At 39.0% G+C, this 24,766-nt stretch overlaps 1 protein-coding gene across 2 annotated transcripts in view; it reads right to left on the reverse strand.

Annotated features, from left to right (window-relative positions):
• The window catches only part of PHIP (pleckstrin homology domain interacting protein), a 103,075-nt gene that overhangs the window by 71,490 nt on the left and 6,819 nt on the right, over positions 1-24,766 (reverse strand). For both annotated transcript variants that reach the window (XM_072331402.1, XM_072331401.1), the window contains exons 5-9: positions 21,098-21,248; positions 20,888-20,986; positions 9,716-9,876; positions 3,615-3,836; positions 2,978-3,078 (exon numbers count right to left, since the gene is read on the reverse strand). In XM_072331402.1, the coding sequence (XP_072187503.1) occupies positions 2,978-3,078; positions 3,615-3,836; positions 9,716-9,876; positions 20,888-20,986; positions 21,098-21,248 (734 nt within the window). The remainder of the gene's footprint in view (positions 1-2,977; positions 3,079-3,614; positions 3,837-9,715; positions 9,877-20,887; positions 20,987-21,097; positions 21,249-24,766) is intronic.

The following is a 24,766-nucleotide window of genomic DNA, read 5'->3' on the forward strand; positions in this document are numbered from 1 at the left end:
AGAATCACAGGGGCTGGTGATCCCCGGTCAGACATCTAGTCCGACACTAGGAAAGCATCCAGTGGATTCTGAATATCTCCAGAGAAAGAGACTCCTAGAGAAAGAGCCTCTCTAGGAAGCTTGCTCCATTGCCAACTGCCTCACCTAAAACTACGACAATGCTTACCTAATATTGAGGCAAAGTAACCATGAACATGGCCTCCTGGTGAAAAACTACACTGGATTCCTAGTTTCAGAGTATCACTAATATAACTTATGATGATCACAATTAGAGCAGATTATAGTTTAGAAAACTAAATAGATCCTCCTGTAATAACAATGTTAAGAAGAGAGATGTGGAGACTTTTCTGAGTGTGCAACTACTTCAGTGTCCTACCTAACATACAAGTATGTTCCAGTCCTAAAAGACACAAATATTTCTTATTCAGATTTAGTATATGCTTTAGGTTTCATGAAAAAGCATGAAGTACTTCAAATGCATAATAGCTATACTAAATTAGAACAAACACCTAAGAATAGCATCCTAACCCAGCTGTAGCCAAAACTGGGTGTGTATGAGAACAGAAAGAAGTACACAATGATAACTTTCATTTTCCTCATTTAAGCCTGTGACACATACAATAATCTATGACAAGGAGTTCCATAACTTAGCTGCAGGTTAAGAGACACCTCCTTCTGAGGGTAAATTAGCTAGTTTCAGTTGATACCCTCTAGCACAAAAAGAGCCAGCAGCCAATTATGATACAGTCTCTTCAGGACACCCAGAAATATACGAGTCTCACTCATTTCACACACCCATTTTCCAGACTGAAAAGACATCTGTAGGTTGCTCCAAAAGTAATGCCTCCTATTTATTTATATGGAAACCACAACAGATACGAATGGCAAAATTACACTACTTAACAGAGCACATACTTAGCTACAATAATAATAATAATAATGAAAATATTATCAGCATCGTGACAGAGCATTCAGAATTGATGGTTTGTGCAGATTCCAGAAAATCCTGGTGGGTTCCCTCTTTCTTATACCAAAAGACAGGGCACATCGCTTTACCCATTGAGGGCTACATCTTCAGTGCCGAATTCACATGCCCTCACTCTATTTTAACTCCAGCTCATAGTGGTATCACCACATCTTGTCACTGTTAATGATGCAATCCAACAAACTGCCACCTTCCACCTTGCATTGGTTCAACAGATCCTAACAAATTTGCATGTGGTGTACTGGATGGATCCACCTAGAACACACTTTGTGATATTCCAATGTTGCCACCACTGTTTCCAATGCATTCAAGCTAATCTTCAGCTCCAGAGTTCCCTGTTCAAAATCCACCATTCAGCATGGATGAGCTGATTGAGATGCTCTTTACTGAGTGGGGTCACAGCTGTGCATGACCATTCAGAACACAGTTTGTCTTCCATGTTGCCATTGTCACCGTTGAGATGCACCACCCACTACCCCACTGTGCTCACATCCACTCTTCAGTCCCCATAAACATTCAAGCAAATGTCAATGAATGTCAATGGGTGCCATTTTTTCCTGCGTGGAGGAATTTAACGACACACCTTGGCTTCATATGACTTTCACCTCAGACACATTTTGTCAGACTGCCCCTCAGGTGTCATCTGTCACATGACAGAATGTAATGGAATGCTTGCAGAAAGATTCAGCCTCTACTGCCATACCACCGACATCCACCTCTGGCACCAGGGGACAACATAATAAAATAGGAAGCATTACTATCAGAGTAGACCTCATAGTTTAAAGGGTCCCTCTATCTTCTGAAACTCAACATGGAAAACACTAGAAGAACAATTGTTAAGGGCAGAACAAGCTCCACTCACAAAGGTACTTTGCACTCTCCTGTTGAGCAGCATGAATTGCTGCATGACTTGGGTTATGAGACTATCCTTTCAATTCTTCAAGATGCAACTGAACTCCTTTTGTTGTTGTTTTTTTAATTTCAGACCTTTTCTGTGGCTATTTACACATGAAAGCAAACAACAACAGCCACCTTAATTCTTTTGATATTTTCTGAGTATTAAAATTTGTATTCTCCACTTGTGTAACGCCATGGATAGGAATTGAGAATCCTCTACCATAAGTGAAAACAGCTCACTCTTTTTTTTTCCTCAAGACAAATTCCATCTAACTCCATGATTCACCCAAATATTCATCTCCCAGCTTATATATTGTAAGCCATTTAAGTCTCATTAATTCCACTGCTCTCTAATTAGGAAAAGGGAAGAGATCCTTGCTCAAAACTGAATTATCAGTGATTATTAACTATTTCCAATTTTACGCTCCAGATGTTTCGCAATTAAGGAGGAGAAAAAGCATTTGAAAGCTACCGAAGAAGTTATTTTTAATACTCATAATAAAAAACGAATTGAGGGCTCTGGCAAGACTTTTCATATCCTTTGAAGGCAGAAACTTCAGAGTCAACTTCATCCATCAATACACAGCCCATGAGTGACACCCTCTTTAACATGCTACAGTTAAAGAGCAACTAAAAACAGGTTTAAAGAGAAGAAATCAACAGACAAACAAACCAAAATCAACTCCATCCTAATTTCTTGCAAGGACGTTACCTCCTCCCACTAATCCTTAGATTCTCAAATCTAAATTGCAATCACCTTGTAGCGCATTTTGTCAAAATATTCATTTCATTTGGGACTAAGAGATGAGAATAGAATAAAAAAAGTCAACTTTGACATCACGTCACTTTATTAAGAGAGCCACAGGAAAAAGTGGTTGTATACTGATTTAACCATACAAAAACCCTCAGTGGTTACTTATGTTTTTAACTTAGTCCTTAAAAGACAAACAAGCAAGTTATAGAAACTCCCAGAAATGGATCAATCCAACTACTGAACAGACAAAGTAACAACCAGTGACAAGACTTTTCTACAATGTTTGCATATCCATCTTAATCACAAAGAAAAAAATAGCAATAAATAAAATAATAACTAACTTTATTTTAAGGGTGCCAGCATCCCACAGCCAAAAGCATATTGTTCCATCCGCCCCGGTTGAAGATAAGTATCTCTTTGAGCCACTGCAGAGTGGAGAGAACTGGGAGGGAGAAGACAGGGGGAAGAAAAGAAGGTCAGTACTCCAGCAACACAGTGCTTCTCAGAATAACTTTCTCCCTTCAGAACAACCTTTCTGGGTTACTTGAAAGCACTGTGGTTTCTCCTTCCCCACAGTCCAAACTGTACAATACCAAGCAACTCCAGTCATGAAGCAGAGCAAACTGTTCAGCAGTGACTGCAGTTTTTACTCAACATACTGGTACCCAGAATCACAGTCAGCAAAGCAATCATAGTTCATTACAGAACTGTCCACGTGCACTGTGCAATTATTATTTTTTTTTAAGGAATTTTCTCTTTTATTTTTCCCCTCCCACAAATAGATTACGCCTGGCATTTTGCAAGGATCAAACACTGCAACGTGTCATTTTTGCAACAAGTACCATGCAAATTTCTTCTTCCTTCACAGCTTAGTTACCCCATAGACATTAGTACTGTATGGAAAGTTCTCAAGTGGTTTCTTTCTCAGCCAAAAAATTCATATTGCAACTCAGGTGACTTTGCAAAGAGAAAACCTACCTGCAATGACGTAATAGATGCACTGTGGCCCTGCAGAACTGCTAAGGGTGCACAAGTTCGAAGGCACCAAACTCGGATCATCTTATCACAGCTTCCAGCAGCTATCATGGTGTTCTCGTAGTTCACTGCCATATCAGATATTTCCGCTGCATGCCCCCTCAGGGTAGCCAACAACCTGCCATCATCTGTTGCCCAGATTTTTACAAGGCAATCATCTGATCCCTAGAAAGAAGGTAGAAATCATTAGCTGTTTCTATCATGCAGTTGAATTAGACAAAATTCAAGATATTGAGCATTAGATTTTCTGAACAGAAAAAAGATTCTGATAACTATCCCCTTAATCTAAAAATCTCGCTCTGCATCCTGGTTCACTGGAAATCTTATGCGATGAGATGCTGCTTTTCGAAACAGCTGCTCTAAAGACACAACGAGGGAAGCGGAGCAGGGCTCTAGGAACAACAAACATGCAATAAAAATCCTGTGCAAAGCAAACATCAGTATCACATTAATCACCCCAACTGTTGGGTTCATCTCATTAGGTTTTATGTGAGAAAAAAGTTGGCTTAGACAACACGCAGAGCAAAGGTCTGAAGCAGACACAAAGACTGAGGACAAGCGTCCCCATTCCCCTCTGTCTGCGTGCATATTGTATACACTATAACTCATGTTTCAATTTCTTCCTGAAGCTCTGCAATTCAGAACAAATTACCTCAGGAAGCCAAAGCTTGGGAAACACCAATATTCCTGAGCTTGAAATTGCCAAAACCCTAAGTAAGCCGTTCTAAGAGGAAATAACTGTTAGTTTGTACTTTATTTTACCCTGAACTTTTCTCCTCCTTAACTAAAGCAGCTATAACAGGAACCACTGAAAACAACAACAACAAAAACAAAACTAACATTTCTCCATTGATAAATCTGCACAATGACCCAGCCTTTCCTTTACCATTACACTCCACACCTCACACACACGTTACAACACTTAACTAGCAGGTATCCAAAATTGTGAACAGAGCCACAACACTTTTTTGAGCATTTATTTCCAGTTTTTCCAATAGCATCATTAGCGCATTACCATTAAAAGTAAATTAAAAAAAACACGCATTCTAGCAGCAAGTAGAATGTAAGTTCTGTAATTTCCCTGAATTTTACCTGAAGTAGGACCTCACCTGACATTTTACCCACAGTGCAGTTCTAAAAGTAGATATTAATCCCATATTAATCCCAATTTTTTTTGATTCAGGCCCACTGAGCTAAGATCCAATGATTGAACCTACTATGCATTTGATCTACCATTACTGCAGCACTGAATTCATCTCAAATATCTGCACAGAAAGGGAGAGTACAGGACTCCCCAGTTAAGAATTTTTACAAGAAAGAAGACCCAAGGATCTCTTAAATACTGATATAGCTGTTTAAATGCGTTCAAGTGAAGTTGTGAGCACTTAATGCTTTTGAAAAGGCTCCAAATCTCACTTGTATTGAATATCTTTATTTAGGCTAGTTTTACTTCTCACCTGATTTATTCACTTTATGGTACCGAGAAACCAAAGAGTAGAAAAATAACTGGGAAATAAGCTCAGTAGTTCATATTTTCAGACTTATCCCAATGCACAATTTGACAGGCTCTAAACTTGCTGTTTAGAGTTTACAAGCAAGAGTTAAAAGGAAAAAGGGCAGCATTTTTTCCTCTAAGCTGTAAGTTTTAAACAGATTGTTTTAGGCCCTTTGCTTCCTTAAAATGAACATATAAACAGGCTATAAAGCACCCATACTACTCAAATAAGATGTTTCCTATTTTTCCTAGATTTAAATTTGCACTTCTGTGCTTAAAAACAGTTTCAAACTCTATACCAAACCCCATCATACTTCATACTCGCACTCCCAAAGTAAGAGCCATCAGTGCACCAATATCTTCAAGTCCTAAACATTCTTCCAAGTTTATATTGTTCTTTTCAAGTACTGGTGTACTACAACAAGTTTTGTAAATGACAAGAGCCCTTAACAGAAAGTGAAATATACTTTTGCTACAGATTTTTATTACAAGAGGGTTTCTGTGACAGCTCCCTGAGCCTGAGAATGTTTAACTAAACTCTGGCCAATAACATTACCTACTTAATGCTCTTTAGATCACTGTTGCATTATGAGCTCATTCTGTTCTACAGTGATTACACTGCAAGATTTTTAGCATGCAAAGGCTTGAGTATTTGTCTTAGAAATATACTTAAAACCAAAAAGAAAACCCAAAACACAGAAGGGATAAGAAGGGGTGGAGTGAATGAAATTAACGGTGATAGAGGTGATAAATAATACTCTCACCCACAAAACAGAGACTTGAAGCATGAAGAGAACAGAGATCCCAAAACTTCCAAAGGAAGTCAAAACCTCCAAACACTCCAGGAGAGTGAGGAGGGAAAACACTCGCAAGCGGATTAATCTCTTATGCCAAGCAATAAATGCATGAGAACAGTACCAAGCCATTAACATTAATTGCTTGCATCACAGTGTAGAAGTCTCAAACCACCAGCCCCACTTTTTCTTGGAGCTGCACAAGTAACACTCTTTACAGCACCGTACATATCACATAAAACATGCTTCTGCAGTTCTCACATCATAAGGATCAACATTATGAATAAGCTATTCACTTACAGCTTGCAGCCATTCTACTGGATGAACAGATTGTTCAAAGAAAATAAGTAAACAAATAAAAGACAACCCAATAAACTAAACCTTGAATTACAAGACCCCTAAAAAGCTGCTTGCAGAGGGGAAAAAAGACACAACAAAGAAACAGACAAGAAGAATGCTAGTTTTAGGACCTAACGCCACCTGGAGAAACCAAGAGGTCTATTTAACAGCAAACTGAGGAAAGCAGATCAGCATAACATCAGCTGCTTCCTACCAGCTGGCTCCAGGACAGCTATAGAGGCATGTGTTGTACCCCTCCCCTGTAGAGGAAAATTAAACTGTTAGCAAGTCTCAGCAAGAAAAATGACTAAGGTAAGTTATAAATTCTGTAGCATCTTGGCAAGATAGTAATATAAGAGCTCAAATAAATCCATGAGATTCTGTCTGAATTGAATGGGATAATTCACAACTCTTAAAAATACTGCTCCAGTTCTACCAGCAAGGGCATCGGCTTACACCACAGCTTCTGTTTCCAAGGTTATGTCTGCAACTACTACAAATTATGTGCCTATTAAAAGCATTTGTCAAAAACAAATCCTAGAACTGGCTCAGCCCTTACAGAGAACTGATGACAGCACTACCAAGGTATGGAGTAAAACTGGTTCACTTTCCTACCATTACAGAGACTTGTGGGCTGCAGTGAAACTGCCGAAAACCATACAGATCGGTCTCTTTCCAACCACAGGTTATTACACTCCCCTGCTTATTATTATTTCCTAGAAAGAGGATTTCAGAGGAGATGGGAAGATAAAGGTGAGGGAAACAACGTTGGCAACTTTCTGACTTGGAAGGATCAAGCCAGTACAGGAAACAGAGAAGGCAATGCCCGTCCCTACCGCTAGCACATGGTTCCAAGAGATCCAAAACAGTCTCAGAAATAGTAAGGCTTCCTTCACTGAAGGCTGCCAGTTCTTTCAGGTGTGTTTTTGCAAGTAATGTAGTTGCATTCATTGAGGTTAATATGAAAACAGAAATCACCAAGACACCCCAGTTAGTAAACTGGGAATATTTTCATATATTCAGAAAAAAAAGAAAAAAAAACATCTTAGAGGCTGATCTTTAGAAATCTCTTGTGAAATCTTTAAAGGCAGGTAAATAGGACCAGTCATTGCATGACCTACTAGCGAGCAGGAAAACTGCTTCGTGTCCTGTTTTCACCGCCGTTAGGCAAACCAAGAGCATCTTCTTCCTAACAAAGATAACATCTCTCAGAACAGTATGACTCAAAAATGTGCTGAGATCACTTTTTCTTGCTTTTAATTTGAAGCAGCACAGGAACAGAACTTAAACGTGGAGGCTTTCAGCCTTTCAGAGGAAAGGAAAATGCAGCTTCTACAACCAACTATAAATCTAAAACAATCTCTCTTACCTAGCTAATATTACACTAAATGTTAGAGGTTGTAGAGTAAAATCAGAGTAAGAATGATTGCCTACTGATACACACAAATTTATATGCTGGTAGCAGACATGTCTAGAATGAAATCTGTCCTGCTTTTGTTTATAAATGCATTTATAAATGCCAACTTTATCAACAAATTGCATCACCACAGCAACAAGAACTTGGATTTTACTGCAATATAGAATGGTATACTTTGGTATTCCATTTGTCAAAAGACATTTAAACATTTACACAAAGAAAACTGGATTTATCCGATAACACCGAGGTAAGAGGTTCTGCTCCAGCCCCACAGAGAAAAACCTACAATTACTTTCTACAGACACTTTATTCAACACTGGATTGAAATAATTGTGATCTGAATCCAAGAGCCTTTTTTAAGCAACTATACCATGGACACCATTTTATCTCTCAGTAAAGGACTGCCAGCAGAGCTTGGGGATTACAGGAGCACAACTGCTCCCCTCATTTTACGCCAGGTTCTTCTATTTTTCGTTTAGAAATAAATTGTTCTTATAGTAGAAAGAAATGTCTCTCTAATGACTTTAAAGTCACACTGCAAAACACAAGGGAACGTGCAACTCTACTCTTCATTACAGTTGCACTCAAGGGAACTTTAGTAAGTCCCTCAAAGACAACAGATTGAAGGAACTTGGGATTTAAGAAAATGATGAATCATAAGACCTTAGCAAGGAGTTTCGGGCACTTCTTCAAGGAAGCACAAACAGAAGTTTCTACACACAGCTGAACAGGATGAACACTGGGGATTTTTATGCTTACACACAAGATCTCTAACCCATTCTGCTTTGTCACATACAAAATAAGCCCACAGCATCAGAGCAACACTTTTTTCTGACAGGTGAATCATGCACAAACTAGAGGAGATGGTAAGAATTTAATGCCTATGACTGTTGAGGGACTTAGCTTGTCAATGAAAGCTAAAGAAATATCGAGAAGATCTCTACTATGAACAAGTAAACAAATGAACAGCAGTCTGCTCATACTTCTGTAAGTGCCACAGTCCCTGCAGCCACACATTTTTCCACACAATGAATTAAATAAATGGTATGTGGGCAGAAGGACAAATTGTATTTACAATTTGTTAAAAACATTTGAGAAGTCCAAACTGTAACAGTGTAAAACCAAACTACACTTCCACCTGCACTGCCCAAATTATCTGTCATGGCATTCCAAAGAGTGCAAACAAGATCCCAAATCCATGAACGCACCACAAGAATCCAGCAACTGTGAGAAAGTAATAAATGCAGCCAGAGCATCCTACATTGACACAAGGTGTGCATTTATATAATCCTTGGCTTTACTAAAGTTGACTACTTACTAAGGAATCCAAATCACACTGATGCGTATAGGTTTTCCTAATTCCCACTTCAGGAAACTTGCATTTTTAGTACTGATTTCAGACATCCTCAGAGTAAAGAACAATAAGAGCAAAAAAAAAACTCCACCACAGCAACACAATGAAATTAGCTATAAATACTGAGAACACTGCTATAAAAATCAGTTCCTGGGATCTCACAGATCACAAACCAACATTTGTTAAAAAACACCGTGCTAATTTTCAACCTCCTATCATCAACATGCTGCACAAAATTACCAGCCTATTAACAGTCATTTAAAATGTAATAAAAGGTAAAGAAAAAGGCTAAAAAAATCTAGCTACAAACTGATTATCTACCCTGACTTCTAAAATTCCCTGATAGCAGCCTATTATTTTCTCTATGCCTTTCCTGGAGAAGTCAAGGAAAAGAAAGAATCTGCACAAGGTAATTTCATAGAAAATAACTGCAGTTTTCTGACTGAACTGCATGGATTAGCAGTCACCAGCACATTCAGCATGCTGAATTATCTTAACAAGCAAACTGGCACCATTATGCAAAATGCATCTGAAAGTAACAGCAGCAAATCATCCACCTGCCACTAATAGATGTCAGTACACTCAGGTTTGGGAAACTATGCTATCTGTGCTCTCAAAAGTAATACAAGAAATATTTGTACTCACAGTAAATATTCGCCTTCCAGTCCGATCAAAAGTTACACAGTATACAGAAGATAAGTGTCCTAAAATTCGTTTATGCATCTTCATATGTTGATAGACTGCGGTTGGGACAAGGCGTTCAAGTCTGTATTTTCCATTCAGTTTTCTTGAGAATAGGGTATCCACTACCAAATGGGGAAAGAAAAAAGAAGAGAGATTTATATTGGGTTCATAAGACATAACACGCCTCCAGAAGGGAGAGTTCATTTCAGCACAGCATAACTGGTCACATGAACACCATACTACATTAATTCTCTCCATTTACCATCACTGGGGAAAAATATAACACAAAAGCAGCCTATGATACAAACATTCAAAGAAGTACTAAAGTGCAAGGCAAAGCATGAAGATAGGATACACCAAACCCCCAATTTTAATCGCCCAAATGTACGCTTCTCATTTTATACCTAGGATGAGGCATTCAAGAGGACCAAAACAGCTTCTACAGAGGGGTAAAGTACCTCAAATTTAAGATGCATACAAGTATCCACATAGCTATTAACTGCAGACCAGCAAACATTCAAGTCCTCTCCGGGGCAACCCGTTTTTAGATAACTACAACCACTTACTCTTTTAAAGACAATTCTTGTTTTGAAGAATGTTACTACTTACTGTGGTAAATAAACAAACAAATAGAATATCCACAACAAAACAAGCAAACAAAACCCAACGATGAACAAAGTTCTCCCGGAAAGTTTTGATTTTGACTATTTTTTTCCCCTCAAGTTATAAGCCAAGGAGGTCCAGAAACTTTTGTTGCAACAAAATGGAAATTACCATTCAAAATAAATGTCAGTGGTCCCAATTTTAAACTGCTATTCACACAATGATAAAGCAATAGAGTATAGTGTTTGAATGAATGGATACACACACACACACACACACACCAAACAGTTCCCCATATTGTTATCAGAGCAAAGAAAAAAATGGGAATATATTTTATATTTCATACAACTGCAGCCAGCAATATGCGAGAAGTAAAAAATTAATGCCCAGCGGTATCCACAGCATCATACATGAAAACAAAGACTCATCACTTCCAAGACAGGCAGTTGCTACTGTCATTACTACTCTGGTAAGGCATTCCTTACACTGGACCAAGGGAACGCTTGTACTAGTAAGGAACGCCTGTACTTACTTGAAGTAAGCAGAACCAGGGCATGGGTCTGGGCACTCAATAACCTTCACTCATTAGCATCAACTGTCTACAAGCCTCTTGCACTGCCTGGGTTGGCCCAGGTAAATGAGACCAAAGTTCATGAGTCAGCACAGGTCAAACTTCATTCAAACTGGATAGCAGCTGCTCTACATAGGAGCAAAAGCACTTAGTGGTATGGATAACTGCCAAGCCTACTGGCTTTAGGCCATGAGAACAGCCCTGAAACATTTAGTTTACTGCATATGTAGCCTAAGGATTCCTTTTCCTTGTTTAAGAAGCTTTGTGAAGGAGCAGGATCAGTAGCTGTAGAGTGAAGCACCAACTCAATGGGCCACTACTGCCTTAAGGCTCTGCTATAACCGCTTCACCCTACTCTTATACAAGAAAAAGATGCAGCTTCATTTGCTTTATAACAAAGCTTTTTCTTGCCAAAAGTCTACTTCAGAACAGCACGAAACCCAGATTAGCTCAGTCACAAGATAAATCCAGTTTCTGCTTCCAAAACATCAGCCTACAGTAAAAAGACATCCCACATCCACCACAAAGAATAAAACAAACAAAGAAAGGTATTTGTCACAACAATAAAGTGATCTTACACAATCTCAGCCTATTCCGAAGTTACCTATTATTTGCTCTTAATACAAGATGATTCTTGCTTGGAAATCGGTTTTTACAGCAATGCCTTCAAATGAATTCATAGCTCACGTAATAGAAAAAGATTTAAGCTAGGAGTTTAATTGCAGATATGTTCTGTTAGTAAGTTTAAAAACAAGTGGATTCTTTAACATTAAGCAACCAACAAACTCATTCAAGCATTTAACTTCTAACATCTGAATTTATGGAAAACTCTACAAATGTAACAGAGATCAGTTTCAAGATTACATATATATATAATTTCAATCTTTATATATATACATGTATATATAAATCTTGAATATATATATATATATCGTGAAATTATGTATATATGTTAATTTAATTATCTCCATTAGTGAGTAAACAGAGCCTAAGCCAATATTTCTGCTGATATTCTTGTTGCTGTCAAATAGCGATAGGCAGCTTGCTACAAGTTCACAGATCTCTGGGGAACTCAACAGATGAAGTGTCCCCAGTTTAGCAACTATCAGCCTACTGCAAAATAGGAGCAGCACACAGCGACAATGGAAATAAGAAAACCGAGTCTCACAAATTTGCATTGACCCAAATTTACATTAAAAAATAAATATATAAAAATCACATTACCATTTAGAAATAAATCTAAGTGAACTAAAAATTAATTTTACAAGGCAAAAAGCAGCATTATAATCCTGTATATATGAAATTTTTTAACCAGACTGTGTAATTTAGCAAAAAAAACACAACCATCACAGCAGCCCACAGGATTGGACACTGCCCACTAAAAGTTGGGGTTTCTTTTGTTTGTTTTTTTTAATTTAAGAGTCAATTTATTTTTATTTTTTACACTGCGTTGTTGCATCCATCGCTGTTCCTCAGTTCCCTCAGTACAGCCATCCATTTAATTGTACTTCTGTTTAATCTCATAGAATCATAGAATAACCCAGGTTGGAAAAGACCTTGAAGATCATCAAGTCCAATTGCAGCCTAACCATAGTGCCCTAACTAACAACCCTCTGCTAAATCTTATCCCTGAGCACCGCATCCCAACGGCTCTTAAACACATCCAGGGATGGCGATTCAACCACCTCCCTGGGGAGCCTATTCCAGTACTCATCTCATTCACTTTGCCAAGGGATCCAACTTGTTTCTCTAGAAGCAATTACATATTTTGACCCAAATGCTTATGGCTCCACTGTGACACCTGCCCAACTTGTTAGCAGAGGAAGCACTGTTTTTTCCCTTCAGAGTACAGGCAAAAAATGAAAGAAAAATAACCTCATCTTATGCAGCAGAACAGCAAAACTGATTTTTCTGGTGCAAGTCAAGGTAAGAGAGGCTACCAACTGTTAATTATAGTGCCTTTGTACTAATTATAGGTCTTCAAGTTAAAGGAGCAGTTCCTCATATTTGACTTTACCATCTGCCAGGCCTTGTATAGTCCTTAAGCTACTTTATCTCAATCTTCTCTGTAGAGAAGATTGATTTTAGAAACTCCTGTACAGAAGTCACTCCTGTAACTCTCCTTTGAGCTCTACTAGCAGTTTTCTGCTTCTGTTTAGGTTCTGCTTGGCCTCACACAATTGAGTCAACATGAGCAAAGGTGATGATTCAATCACAGGAAGAGGGACAATGCATTGGCAGTTGAACAGCTGCAGTGGGAGCCACATGCAGTACATAACCAGCTAAGAAAATGATATAAATTTTATCCAAGGAACACTTAAGAGAGCATTGTGTCAACCAAGAGAAGAAACAAAGGCTTGATGCAAGAACAAAGCTACACATTAGAAACTGGTTGGCTTTTTGTTACTGGAAGGGCACTGCGATGTGTATACTACACAAATAAATACCACCCAATGCCTGGCTAATTAAGGAAGTTAAAATTATCTTAGCTCTGCATGCCTCTTGTACCCATGAACAAGACTGATCTCTATTAAGAAAAAAATAAGTCACAGATGTTGCCAACTGTTGTATGTGTAACACAGAATAACACTTCACTACTTAGTCCCAATTGACATTTTGGTTATAAAGAAAATCAGGATTCTTCCTAGTTAATAATGAAGTTAACTGATCAGAAAGGTGTCTTATAAAGCTACATACACTGCAGATACTCAAACATGTAAAACACACATTTCCTCAGACTGTTATTATTGAAGTCTTTATGAATTATTTAGCAGTTGCTTAGAAATACAAAATGAATTGGCTTGCAGGTTTTGGTCCTGTAACTGCTATCACAGAATTGCAGCTTGGCTGAGGTTGGAAGGGACTTCTGGAAGACACCAGGGTCCAAATCCTTGCCCAAGTAGGGACACCAGAGCAGTGTGTCCACGACTCAGCCCAGTTGGGTTTTGAGTATCACCAAGGACAGTGTCTTAGTTTCAGCTGGAACAGAACTGTTTTCTTCAGAGCGTTTGGTATGATACCATGTTTTGGTTCTAGGAGAAAAACAATACTGATAACACACATCAATGTTTATAGTTGCTGCTAAGCAGCATTGTACAGACCAAGGCCATTCCCAGCAAAGTACCCAAGGAGCTGGGAGGGAACAGAATTAGGACAACTTAAATTAGCCAAAGGCAAATTCCATATAATATGACATCAAGCAGAAGTGAGGGGAGTGCGCAAACGACTGTGTGGTGCTGAGCCTCCTGCTGGGTTAAACCACAACAGGTGGAAACTTCACAACCTCTCTAAGCAATCTGTGGTCAACATCATAGTGAATAGAAGTTTCCTGATGTTTAGATAGAACCTCTTGTGTTCTGGTTTGTGTCCACTGCCTCTTGAGCACCACAGTAAAGAACCTGGCTCCATCCATTTTACGTCCCACTTAGGTATTAATACACATTGACAAGATCCCTCTGAGTCTTCTCCAGGCTATCTGCAGTCTTCTCCCAGCTCTCTCAGCTTCCCCTTGTAGGAGAAACATTCCAGTCCCTTTGTCAATTTTATGGCCCCGTATTAGAGCGCTTTCCAATACAATTCTCTCTTACACCCAAACCAGATACAGTGCTCCAGTCTTGGCCTCCCTAATGCTGAGCAGTGAGAAAGGATCACCTCCCCTTGGTGATGTCATACTTTGCCTAATATAGCCAAAAACACTGTAAGCCTTAAAGGACACACTGCTGACTCACATTCAACTCTGTGTCCATCAGGACCCACAGGCCCTTTTCTGCAAGGCTGGTTTCCAGCTGGGTAATCCCAGCATGTCCTAGTGCCTGCCTACCTTCAGGACTCTGCACTTCTTGTTTGTCAGTAAGAAAGTTACAATATTAAACTGCCCATGGTCTGGATGGGCGCACTCTCCGCTGGATGAAGCACAGGCTGGACGGCCAGGCCCAAGGAGTTGTGGTCAATGGAGTTGAATCCAGTTGGCAGCCAGTCACGAGAGGCGTCCCTCAGGGCTCAGTGTTGGGGCTACTTCTATTTAACATCTTTACTGATGATCTGGATGTGGGGATTGAGGGCACCCTCAGTAAGTTTGCAGATGACATCAAGTTGGGAGGGAGTGTTGATCTGCTAGATGGAAGAAGGGGACTACAGAGGGACCTGGATAGACTGCATCGATTGGCCAAAGTTAACAGCATGAGTTTCAATAGGGCCAAGTGTCAGGCCCCGCATTTTGGTCACAATAACCCCAGGCAACTCTACAGGCTTGGGGAGGTGTGGCTGGAAAGCTGCCTGATGGAAAGGCACCTTGGTGTGCTGATGGACAGCTGGCTGAATATGAGCCAGCAGTGTGCCAAGGTGGCCAAGAGGGTCAATGGCATCCTGGCTTGTATCAAGAATGGTGTGGTGAGCAGGACTAGGGTAGTCATCCTGCCCCTGTACTTGGCATTGGTGAGGCCTTGCTCCGAGTACTGTGTTCAGTTTTGGGCACCTCAGTACAAAAAAGACATGGAGGAACTGGAGCAGGTCCAGAGAAGGGCAACGAGGCTCGTGAAGGGCTTGGAAAATCAGCCCTATGAGGAGAGGCTGAGGGAGCTGGGGCTGTTTAGTCTGGGGAAAAGGAGGCTGAGGGAAGACCTTATCGCTCTCTTCCAGTACCTGAAAGGTGCTTACAAGTGAGAGTGGGGCTGGTGTCTTCTCACTGGTGACAGGCGACAAGATGAGGGGAAATGGCCTCAAGTTGCACTGGGGTAAGTTTAGGTTGGATGTTATGAAACACTTCTTTATAGAACAGGTAGTTAAGCACTGGAATAGACTCCCCAGGGAGGTGGTTGAGTCGCCATCCCTGTATGTGTTTAAGAGCCGTTTGGGTGTGGTGCTCAGGGATATGATTTAGCAGAGGGTTGTTAGAGTTAGGGTACTACGGTTAAGCTGTGGTTAGACTTGATGATCTTTGAGATCTTTTCCAACCTGAGTACTTCTATGATTCTTAACATTGTGAAAGCTAAGATGTGAACGGAAAATTAGGATATTAAAATCAACCTAGAAAAACCTAGTGAAATTGAACTTCATTTGTTGTTTTTTTGTTTTGTTTTTTTTTTTAATCTCACTCCTACTGTTATGATTCACTGCTAGTAAAAACATTAATCTGAAAGTCACACATCTCAGAGACAAGATCACCTTAATTCATTTACTTTGTTTGTCTTGAATCAGAACAATTCAAAAATCAAACAAACATAAAGCTGCTGAATACAAAACAGTAGGAAATTTCAATAGAACCTAAAGAAGATTGTCACAGGCTTTCTCCTGCTCAAAAGGCATACAGCAGGCACCAACCAGAATGTCTTCGAAGTTGTAGGAAGGCTCTAACTCACCCAGCACCCAAAAAAAGCAAGTAACAAAAACAGCAAACTATAAAAGCAAGATAAATGCTGGTATCTGAAAAGATATGGCTGTATCAGTTATGCTGATCCTTCCCCCCCCTCCCCCCCCCAGTCCAGATTTCTTATCTTAGTTTTATCAAAGCAACCAATTTGATCACCTTATTTATATAGTTTTGACCTGGAACATGAAATACGCCTTTAAAGATAAGGGAGAATAACATGCTTTACCCATAAACACAATTAACCAAGTATATGTTACATTTTAAAAGCATATACAAAATCATTACGGCTTATGTTTTATTTTCTTCCATGCCGGACTTGTATTTAATTGATGAAACCTCTATTCCACAGAAGAGAAACCAACTTTGTTCCTTTTCCATTCATGCAAAAATTGAATCGGGTTCAGAAAAAAAAGCTGGAAGGACACCTGAAGAACACACATTATAACTTCTACCCATAACTAATCAAGTTTCATAGCTAGAGAGACCAGTCACACCTCTAATCAACAGCATTTACAGCTGTTGAAAAACAATAAAAACAACAAGACTGACTGACTCCTTTCACTGCCCAAGTCAGTAATATTCAAGGCATTCAGGTTTTCTCCCCCATGCCCCTTCTGTGAAGATGTTCAAAGTCACAAAGAAAGCTCGAATTGACTTCTACCTTCCTACCATTTCTCCGTTCAACTTCCAAACCCCATGCAGAAATCTAAGTCTTCTGGCTCACAGATAATTGGCACCCGTGGTAAAGCTAGCAACTTGAGTGAGCCAGAACTTGTCCCAGGAAAGGTAAAGTTATACTGACTCCCCAGTTTTTGAGAATACAAGAAGTCTACATACGCCTTAAACTGTACATATAAAGTCAATTTGCTCAATTGAATTAGGTGTCAGCCCTTAATAATTCAGAGATGGGAGGTGAGACACTTGGAAAGGCAACAACAGATGAAAGCTACACAATCCTGAGCACTTCCAAGCTGTTCCTTGACTTAATATAACCCCACTTACATTCTATTATTTATTATTTAGTCACTGAGTTTCACTCGAAATATGAGTACCCTAAGTCTTCTTTTCTTGGACAAGAAGGCTTCTATTTTAGTCTAATTCTCTTTAGACTTGAATAACTGTGTGTAAACAAAAGTTACTTTTACACAGATGCTTGAAAATGTATCACACTTCCAATATTCAAAACCTAAAGTTGGTCTTTTGGGTTAGTTTACTTTGGTTTTGTTTGTTTTTATTATCACAGGAGAACAATATAGTTATACAGTGTATTCTGAAGTTAGCTTTTAAGGCTTAAGTATTTGCTAAATTTCTGAGAACAAGCATCTTTTAGACACTTTTAGAACATCATGTTCTGTTTTCAGCCCAAAAAACAGGATAACTGAGAGAGAAATCGAGAAAGTCTCTCAGAACTTTTCTTCAAGTGGACTATTCAGCAAGACCAGGCAGATATCTTAATCAGCCAGGAAACATATTCTTCATTAGAAGGGAATGAGCAGCCAGTCTCACTCAGGTCTTCACACCTGAATAACCAGCTTCCCTAAGAGCTCTGAACTCAAAACTTCCAGCTTTGGCTCTGAGCTTTTTTTAGCAGTTCCTGAAAGTTACTTAAAGTTCTTTTTGTTCTTCTGCATCCATGAAGGTCCTTGTGGATATTTAACAAAACAAAAGAATTATAGAATGGCTTATATGGGAAGAGACCCTAAAGATCACTGAGTGACAGTTCTCCTTTTTGATTTTAATTAAACACAGAGACATTATTCGTTACATTCTAGACATATACTGAAGATTTCTGGTGAAGTATTTGTACAGATGTATCCTAACTGCATATAAAAGTTACCTATAGGGCTGCTGGCATAATGTAGAAAAAAGTTTAATACTAAAGAAAATAATAACAGTATCACGATTGCAGGAAATGAACTAATACAGCTCTGCATTTAGTAATACATAAATAAAGGAAAAATCCTCCACGAGACAGACTGACTTGTTTTCCATTCCCAGTCATTAGTGGGCTCTCCAACTGAAATATATGCAGCCTGAAGAATGAATAGGTTTCCAAACAGCAAATACGTAAAACACAGCCTTAAGGGAATTTACTTAAGAATAATTTCTATTTCTGAATTAAGTGTTATTCCAGCTCCTGGTTTCACTATAAGGATTGGACTAGAATAGGATTAATCAAAATCAAATACTTTAACACACAGATCTGAATCAAACATTCAAAAAGCAGTTGAAAATACGCAGTTACCAGCACTTATTTTGATGTTTGGAAAAGGAAATTGCTGGTCATGAAAAAAGTGGTACGCTGAATTAACTGTAATTTTACAGATATTCAGTGCACTGCAAAAGTTTCCATAAAAATAACGTTTCCTTAGAAAGCCCTACTTTTTCCTTCATAAAGAGTCCGAGAGTTATTTCTCCTAATGGTTAACTTCTGTACATGGCATTTGTACAACTTCCTTTGATACCTAACTGGCAGACTTCATGCACCGGCCCTGTCCCTTGAAAAAATACACACAGTGAATTAAGCTACAGCACAAAGTAACACAGAGCCTTCTGCTCTAATTTTTTCTTCAAGCATGTCTCAGTATATATGCCAAGTATAGAGGCAATTAAGAAAATCTCTACCAAGGAAACCTTTGCTATCAGACAGCTCTGTCCTCCACACACCTTGCAGGTAAGGCTGCTCACTTAGCCCAAGATTTTCCAGCTTTCAGTGCTCAAGACAACACACAGCCACTTGAGATGGGAAATATTAAACAACAGGCATTTCTTCCCCCACATCTAGAATACAACACAGAAACAATTCTTTATAACTAAATACTAAAATGATATCGGTAAAGAGAATCTTGTTGAATGGATGTAGGTTTTAAGAGAACTGCCTCAAGCCAGTACATTTACTAGTTGAGGAAGTTTTGAAAACTTAGCTCTAAATACCCACCAAAGCCATGTTCTTTCAAGGCCTTCAAATAACAAGTCCGCTAGAACACTAAATATTTTGCCATCTGACCATATCAAGGTTGGCAGTACTCAACCTCAAAAGCTTCTTAGCTGTAGCATATTTCTACTTCAGCTGTAAGACAAAACCATAATCCTCTGGCTGAAGGGTAATTTTATTAAACACGATTCTTCAATATTAGAAATAATCTAAGCATCCAAATTGAGCTCCATCCCCATCCACAGAAACCTTACTGGTTAACAACATCCCACCGACAGAGTTCCAACTTCCAAAACCTGCTACAGCAAGTTACCACATTGAGTGTACCTGAATAGCCCCAGCTATGCGTTTCTACATTGTTACTTAGTAGCTCTCCCAATGTATCCTTCCATACTCTGTTTTTTGCCAAGTCAGAAACCACTGTTTAAACAGCAGCCCATCTTTTATCAGCGATGTGCAGCATCTCAAACTGAAAATTGCTTTAACAACTTAACTTCAGGTTCGCCCAGAAACCTGCTGCTACTGCAATATTTACTCCTCAAGGCATCTCAACTCATTCAGTCACCTTTAAGTTTCCCAGGCTCCTTAATTTCCAAGTGTTAAAAAAAAAAAGTGCCCGTACGACTAAAAAGGAACTCTGGATTGCACTCTAACACTGCTGCCGCTAATGAAATCTATAGAAAGCTTCTAGGGAATGTATGTTTGTTCCCCCCTGCCTCACCCCCCACCCCCGCCTCACATACACACACACACTTAGAGGTTAAATGATGTTTGACTAATCATATGCTTAAACAGCTTTCAGGAAAGAAGGTGTAAATTAGCCTGTTCAAGGCACACCTTTAACTAACCACTGTTCTGTTTTTAGAACTAATTAGATGCTTGATCTACTCTGAAGCCTTATGAGATTTTTTGAATATGCTTTTCTGCATGTTCAGCTACACACATGATTGGGAAAAAAAAGGCCACTCCCTGATTAAACCAATATGACTGGTAGCAATATATACTGTGTTTTGACAGCTTTTCTTCCTACAAGTAGTTTTAACGCAGAACAAAATACCACCTTAAATAAAGCTTAAAAAAGTAACTAATTACATACACATTATATATAGTATATATATATGCATATGCACGATTCATGATGTAACACAGCAAACTAAAGCAGACCCATGAAATCAGTAAATGGACCAAGGAGCAGAAACGATCGCTCCTACAGGACGCTCACAGCTTTCCAAAGAAAATCATCACCAGTCTGTGTGACTTATTCTTTCTCTCCAACAACAGGTAAAACCTGGACAGCATGGTCTATAAGTTGGTCTTCTGCACAACTTATTTACCTCCTGACAGCATTATTATACCTTAAACAACATGAGGTTTATTTGTATGTATTCACTGTTGAAACGTAATTTATTCAATTGTATGCTTGAATGAGAAAACTATCTAGCTTTGGAGCAGAACTGGCATGTACATTTACAATATGTATTTTTATCCACATACAAATGTGCAAATATGACCAGTTATTAAGTATTAATACTCAGTGCAAAGAACATGACGCAAACAAGGACAAACAGAACTGCTACTTAGCACTCATCATTACTACTATTAGTTACCCTGGGAGTCAAGATGTACAGTGACAATGCCTCAATAAAGCTGACTTACCTATACTAGGTGGACTGCCATAGTTCACAGGTGACTCTGGAGGCCTCCCACAGTGTAACGCAGCAAGAGCAGACCCCTTCCACACAACATGTTTGCAACCTGTTTTAGAAGAATTACACAAAGAATGGAGACCAGGATTTTCCCAGGCAATAACGCAGAAGGGGCACAAAAATAGCAAGAATTCTCAAAGCCCTCACACAATTTTCATACTTTTGTTTGTACGAAGCAATGACTGTCTGCCAGCTCCTAATAACGTCTGCACTCCAGGGACGCTCTGGGGGATTTCTTGCTCTAGAAGTGGTCCTAGTCGATGACATATTTGAAGCAAGTGATCGGGTGCCAAGTGTCGGTAATATTTCACCTGTTACATGAAAGAGGAAGCAAAACATTTGATAAAGAAAAGCGCAATATTTCTGAAGAATTAATAAGCTTGTGTTATTTTTTTTTCCAGATTATTACACAAATCCATATACTATAATTTTCTTTAGAAGATAAAAACACATAATGACCTTTAAGTACAATAACTCATTCCAGCTGGTCCTAATTAAATTTGCTATTCAAAGTATGCTCCTTGTAGAGAGAACTGTTGGCATTTATTACTGTAACTTTAAAGCCCGGTTGTTCACAGCCTAATAAGCTCCTTTATAACAATGAAAAATTTAATACTGAATTTGTTCTTATACATTTAATTATCTGTCTGGTCAATTTCAATTACCATAACATGAGATTAAGAAAAGGACTTTAAGGAACACAATATTTACAGAATTACTGAAAGGTTGGAATACACTGAATATGTAACACGGCTCAGTTGAAAACCCACCGGACACAATGGCATTCAGCTCACCAAGTTTGTAAGGCATTATGGAAGCTCCACAATTTGCCTTGTTTCTTTCCTTTTTTTTTTTGTCTTTTAAATAAAAAAGATCTAAAGCATCTAAACCAAAAACTTCAGGAACTCCGAAACTGTCGTTTAACACAGGCATACACGCACCAGCCACGACCACTTTCTGTCACTGCTCAGAACCAAAACAAGCTCCTATTCTCAGCAGCAGATCTCCTGTCCACTTGACCACAACATCAAACCAATATTAACGACAACCCAGATCATTCTATTGAACTACCATCATTATAGATCAGAAGATCATCCCCTGCAACACCACCATATAGAACTTAACATAAAGGTTTCAAAGTATATGACAACAGTAAGACACTATTAACCACAAAGCTCTCAGTTGGACATTTATAAATATTCCTTCTCAAGTTATTGCCAGTTTAAAAAACAGAAAAGAATATTTAAACCAGTAAGATGAAGAGGGAGAATGAGAAGCGAATCCTCAGCTCTATTGTGGGATCTGGCACACAGTAGTTAGTCGTCCACCCAGCCTGAGGCATGTCTTCACAGTACTACTTAGCAGAAAAAAGACCTGCAGTAAAAACTGGTGACGCCGTGTTATTCTTCAACTACAAAACGCCATGACTGACATTTTAGGCAGACGGACCCTTCTGCACTGCAATTAATAGGAATATACCTGGTTTTTTGTCAAACAAGCTCCCATCTCACTGACACGCTGCAGTCACTTCAGCTATTCCAACAGTTTGCTAACGCAAAGCTCTGCTCCTACCTGTAATTGCCACCACCCCATGCTTTGACTGACTGACAAAAAGCTCTCTCTTTTGCCACCCCTCCCGTCAATTACATTTCCCTTGCAGAAGGCCTTGCAAGATGCCCGAATTTACCTTACAGTTACATGATTTATTAAATTCATACAGGTTAAAAAAGAAAACGAAAAAGGCTTCTCTTGAAAAAACATTGGAAATTATTTAAGAAGTGCTTGAACGTTACAGCTGATCGTACAGATTAGTTCATTGGAGTAAATTTAATGACATCAGACAGGCACTCGTAAAAGAGACAAAAAATAAACCGCAGCGCTCAGAACTCGCTATTCTGATTCATTTTCCTTATCAATAACATGCAAATGAAACTCGCTTCTCTTTACTCAGAGAAGGAGGAATCACAGTCAGAACGCACGCTTGAGTGCCCCAGAATATTAGAATAGCTGCAAGGAGTGACAAAGCCATGCACGGTTCCTGCCATCAGCAGCCCGGATCTATTTCCTTCGCTTTTATTCTCCTTTGCTCCTATCAGAAGGAGCACAAACCCAACAAATACAGCCCTTTGTACAAGAGCACTCTGCAGCCAGACCTCGTGTCTGTGGAATCCAAACTTGTCTCCCGAAGACTAACAATTAGCGATGGTTTTCATCTGACCACCAGCATTAAGCTCCCTGTGCAATGCAGTTGCCATTTTATCCTGCTCAACACCCTTCATTTTCACACATCCTTGGAAGTGCACAAAATCTCGAGCAAATGAAGCAAATCAGTTTTGACACGATCCAAAACTACAGCTAGCTTGCATCTTGAGTCATATGCCTCATGATTTGTCAGAAACCATGTGTGCAGTTTTTCTTGTTTTCTTGCAGTAAGAAGGCAGGCTCAGCTCCTTATGCAATTGTCTTGAAATAAGGGAGCTCTTCATCTTCAGCAGGTACAATCTCAAAACAAACCTTTTATCCACACTGCAGCCTCTCCTTGTCTAAGCCCATTTGTGTGAAAGCAGCCAGTGACGCCAAGCAGAGCCGCCAAGCAGAGCCGACTCGGTGCTTCTGGGCAGCATTTCCCTAACAATCGGTTTGCCACCAAGCAGCGCTTGCACCCAGCTCATTAACAAAGCAACACAATACCAAGTGAGCTGTGTGCTGAAATAAAATAAGAATAATAAGTCTAATGAGTAGCATGGGCCCATTTAACACTTGCAAGTTCCAGGAAGTTTATAAAAAATTCAGGAACCATATGCAGTCTACACACAGCTCTTATTTTCCTATATAAGAGGAAAGTATATATATACATTTTGCATATATAAGATTGAACGTGCACAAGAATGGTATTATTTTAGAAAAAGGCAGAGTAAGCTTCATTTCATTGTACAGTCTGCAAAGATAAGAATCTCATGTCAGTGCAAGTGTTATTTACTCACTCCCTTCCCTTTCCTCCTATGAAGAGGAAAACGAAGGGACTTTATTTATTTAAAACACAATATTAAGTTTTCTCTGGGTGAAAACTTCTTTCTCCTCCTTCAGGAAAAAGGAAAATAATCCTCCTATACCACTATTAACTTGTTACTGTGACAATTAGCATTGCAGTAGAAGCCATAAAATGAAAAAGTGCTTAAACACAGAAATTCATCTTAGTTCTACGATTTCTGCCTTTCTGGTAAACCATGAAAAGAAGCGAAACCAACACCAAATATTCCTAATGCCCTCAGAGAGAGAGAGGGGAAACCAAGAATAAAGAAAGACTTTGAAATCAGATTTAAGTGACCAACAAGGAAATTAAATCACTTTTTAAAAGGATACTTTACAGCTTTGTCAGAAATAGAAAAGCTCATGACAAGCCAATTGAATGATGGAAAGTCATCTTGAACTCAAGAGAGGAGAAAGCGGAAGCAGGGAAAAAGCCATGACAGATGTACGAGTACTTACGATTCATGCAGCTCTAAGCTAAAGCAGACTGGACTACAAACACAAATCTTAAAATCTGATGTCGAAATGGTGATGTCAGACAGTAAATAAACAGCAGGGATATTTTTTACTGCCGGCCACACCTAGATGAAATTCCAGCTGCTTTCTTTCCTCCTCCTACCAGTATTTCTGCAATATTTAACTCTGAATGCATAAGATCTGTGTTTGTAAGGAGAATAACGAGCTAACTCATTTCTGTGATTATCCTGTCATGTTTCTTAAACATTAACGTAACATGAATCTGTTAGTGCAAAAAATTTCAGATCTTAAGTATGACTGATGCTTTCTATGCCATTACAAA

This window comes from Excalfactoria chinensis, chromosome 3 (assembly GCF_039878825.1).
Source record: "Excalfactoria chinensis isolate bCotChi1 chromosome 3, bCotChi1.hap2, whole genome shotgun sequence".
Classification (NCBI taxonomy): Eukaryota; Metazoa; Chordata; class Aves; order Galliformes; family Phasianidae; genus Excalfactoria; species Excalfactoria chinensis.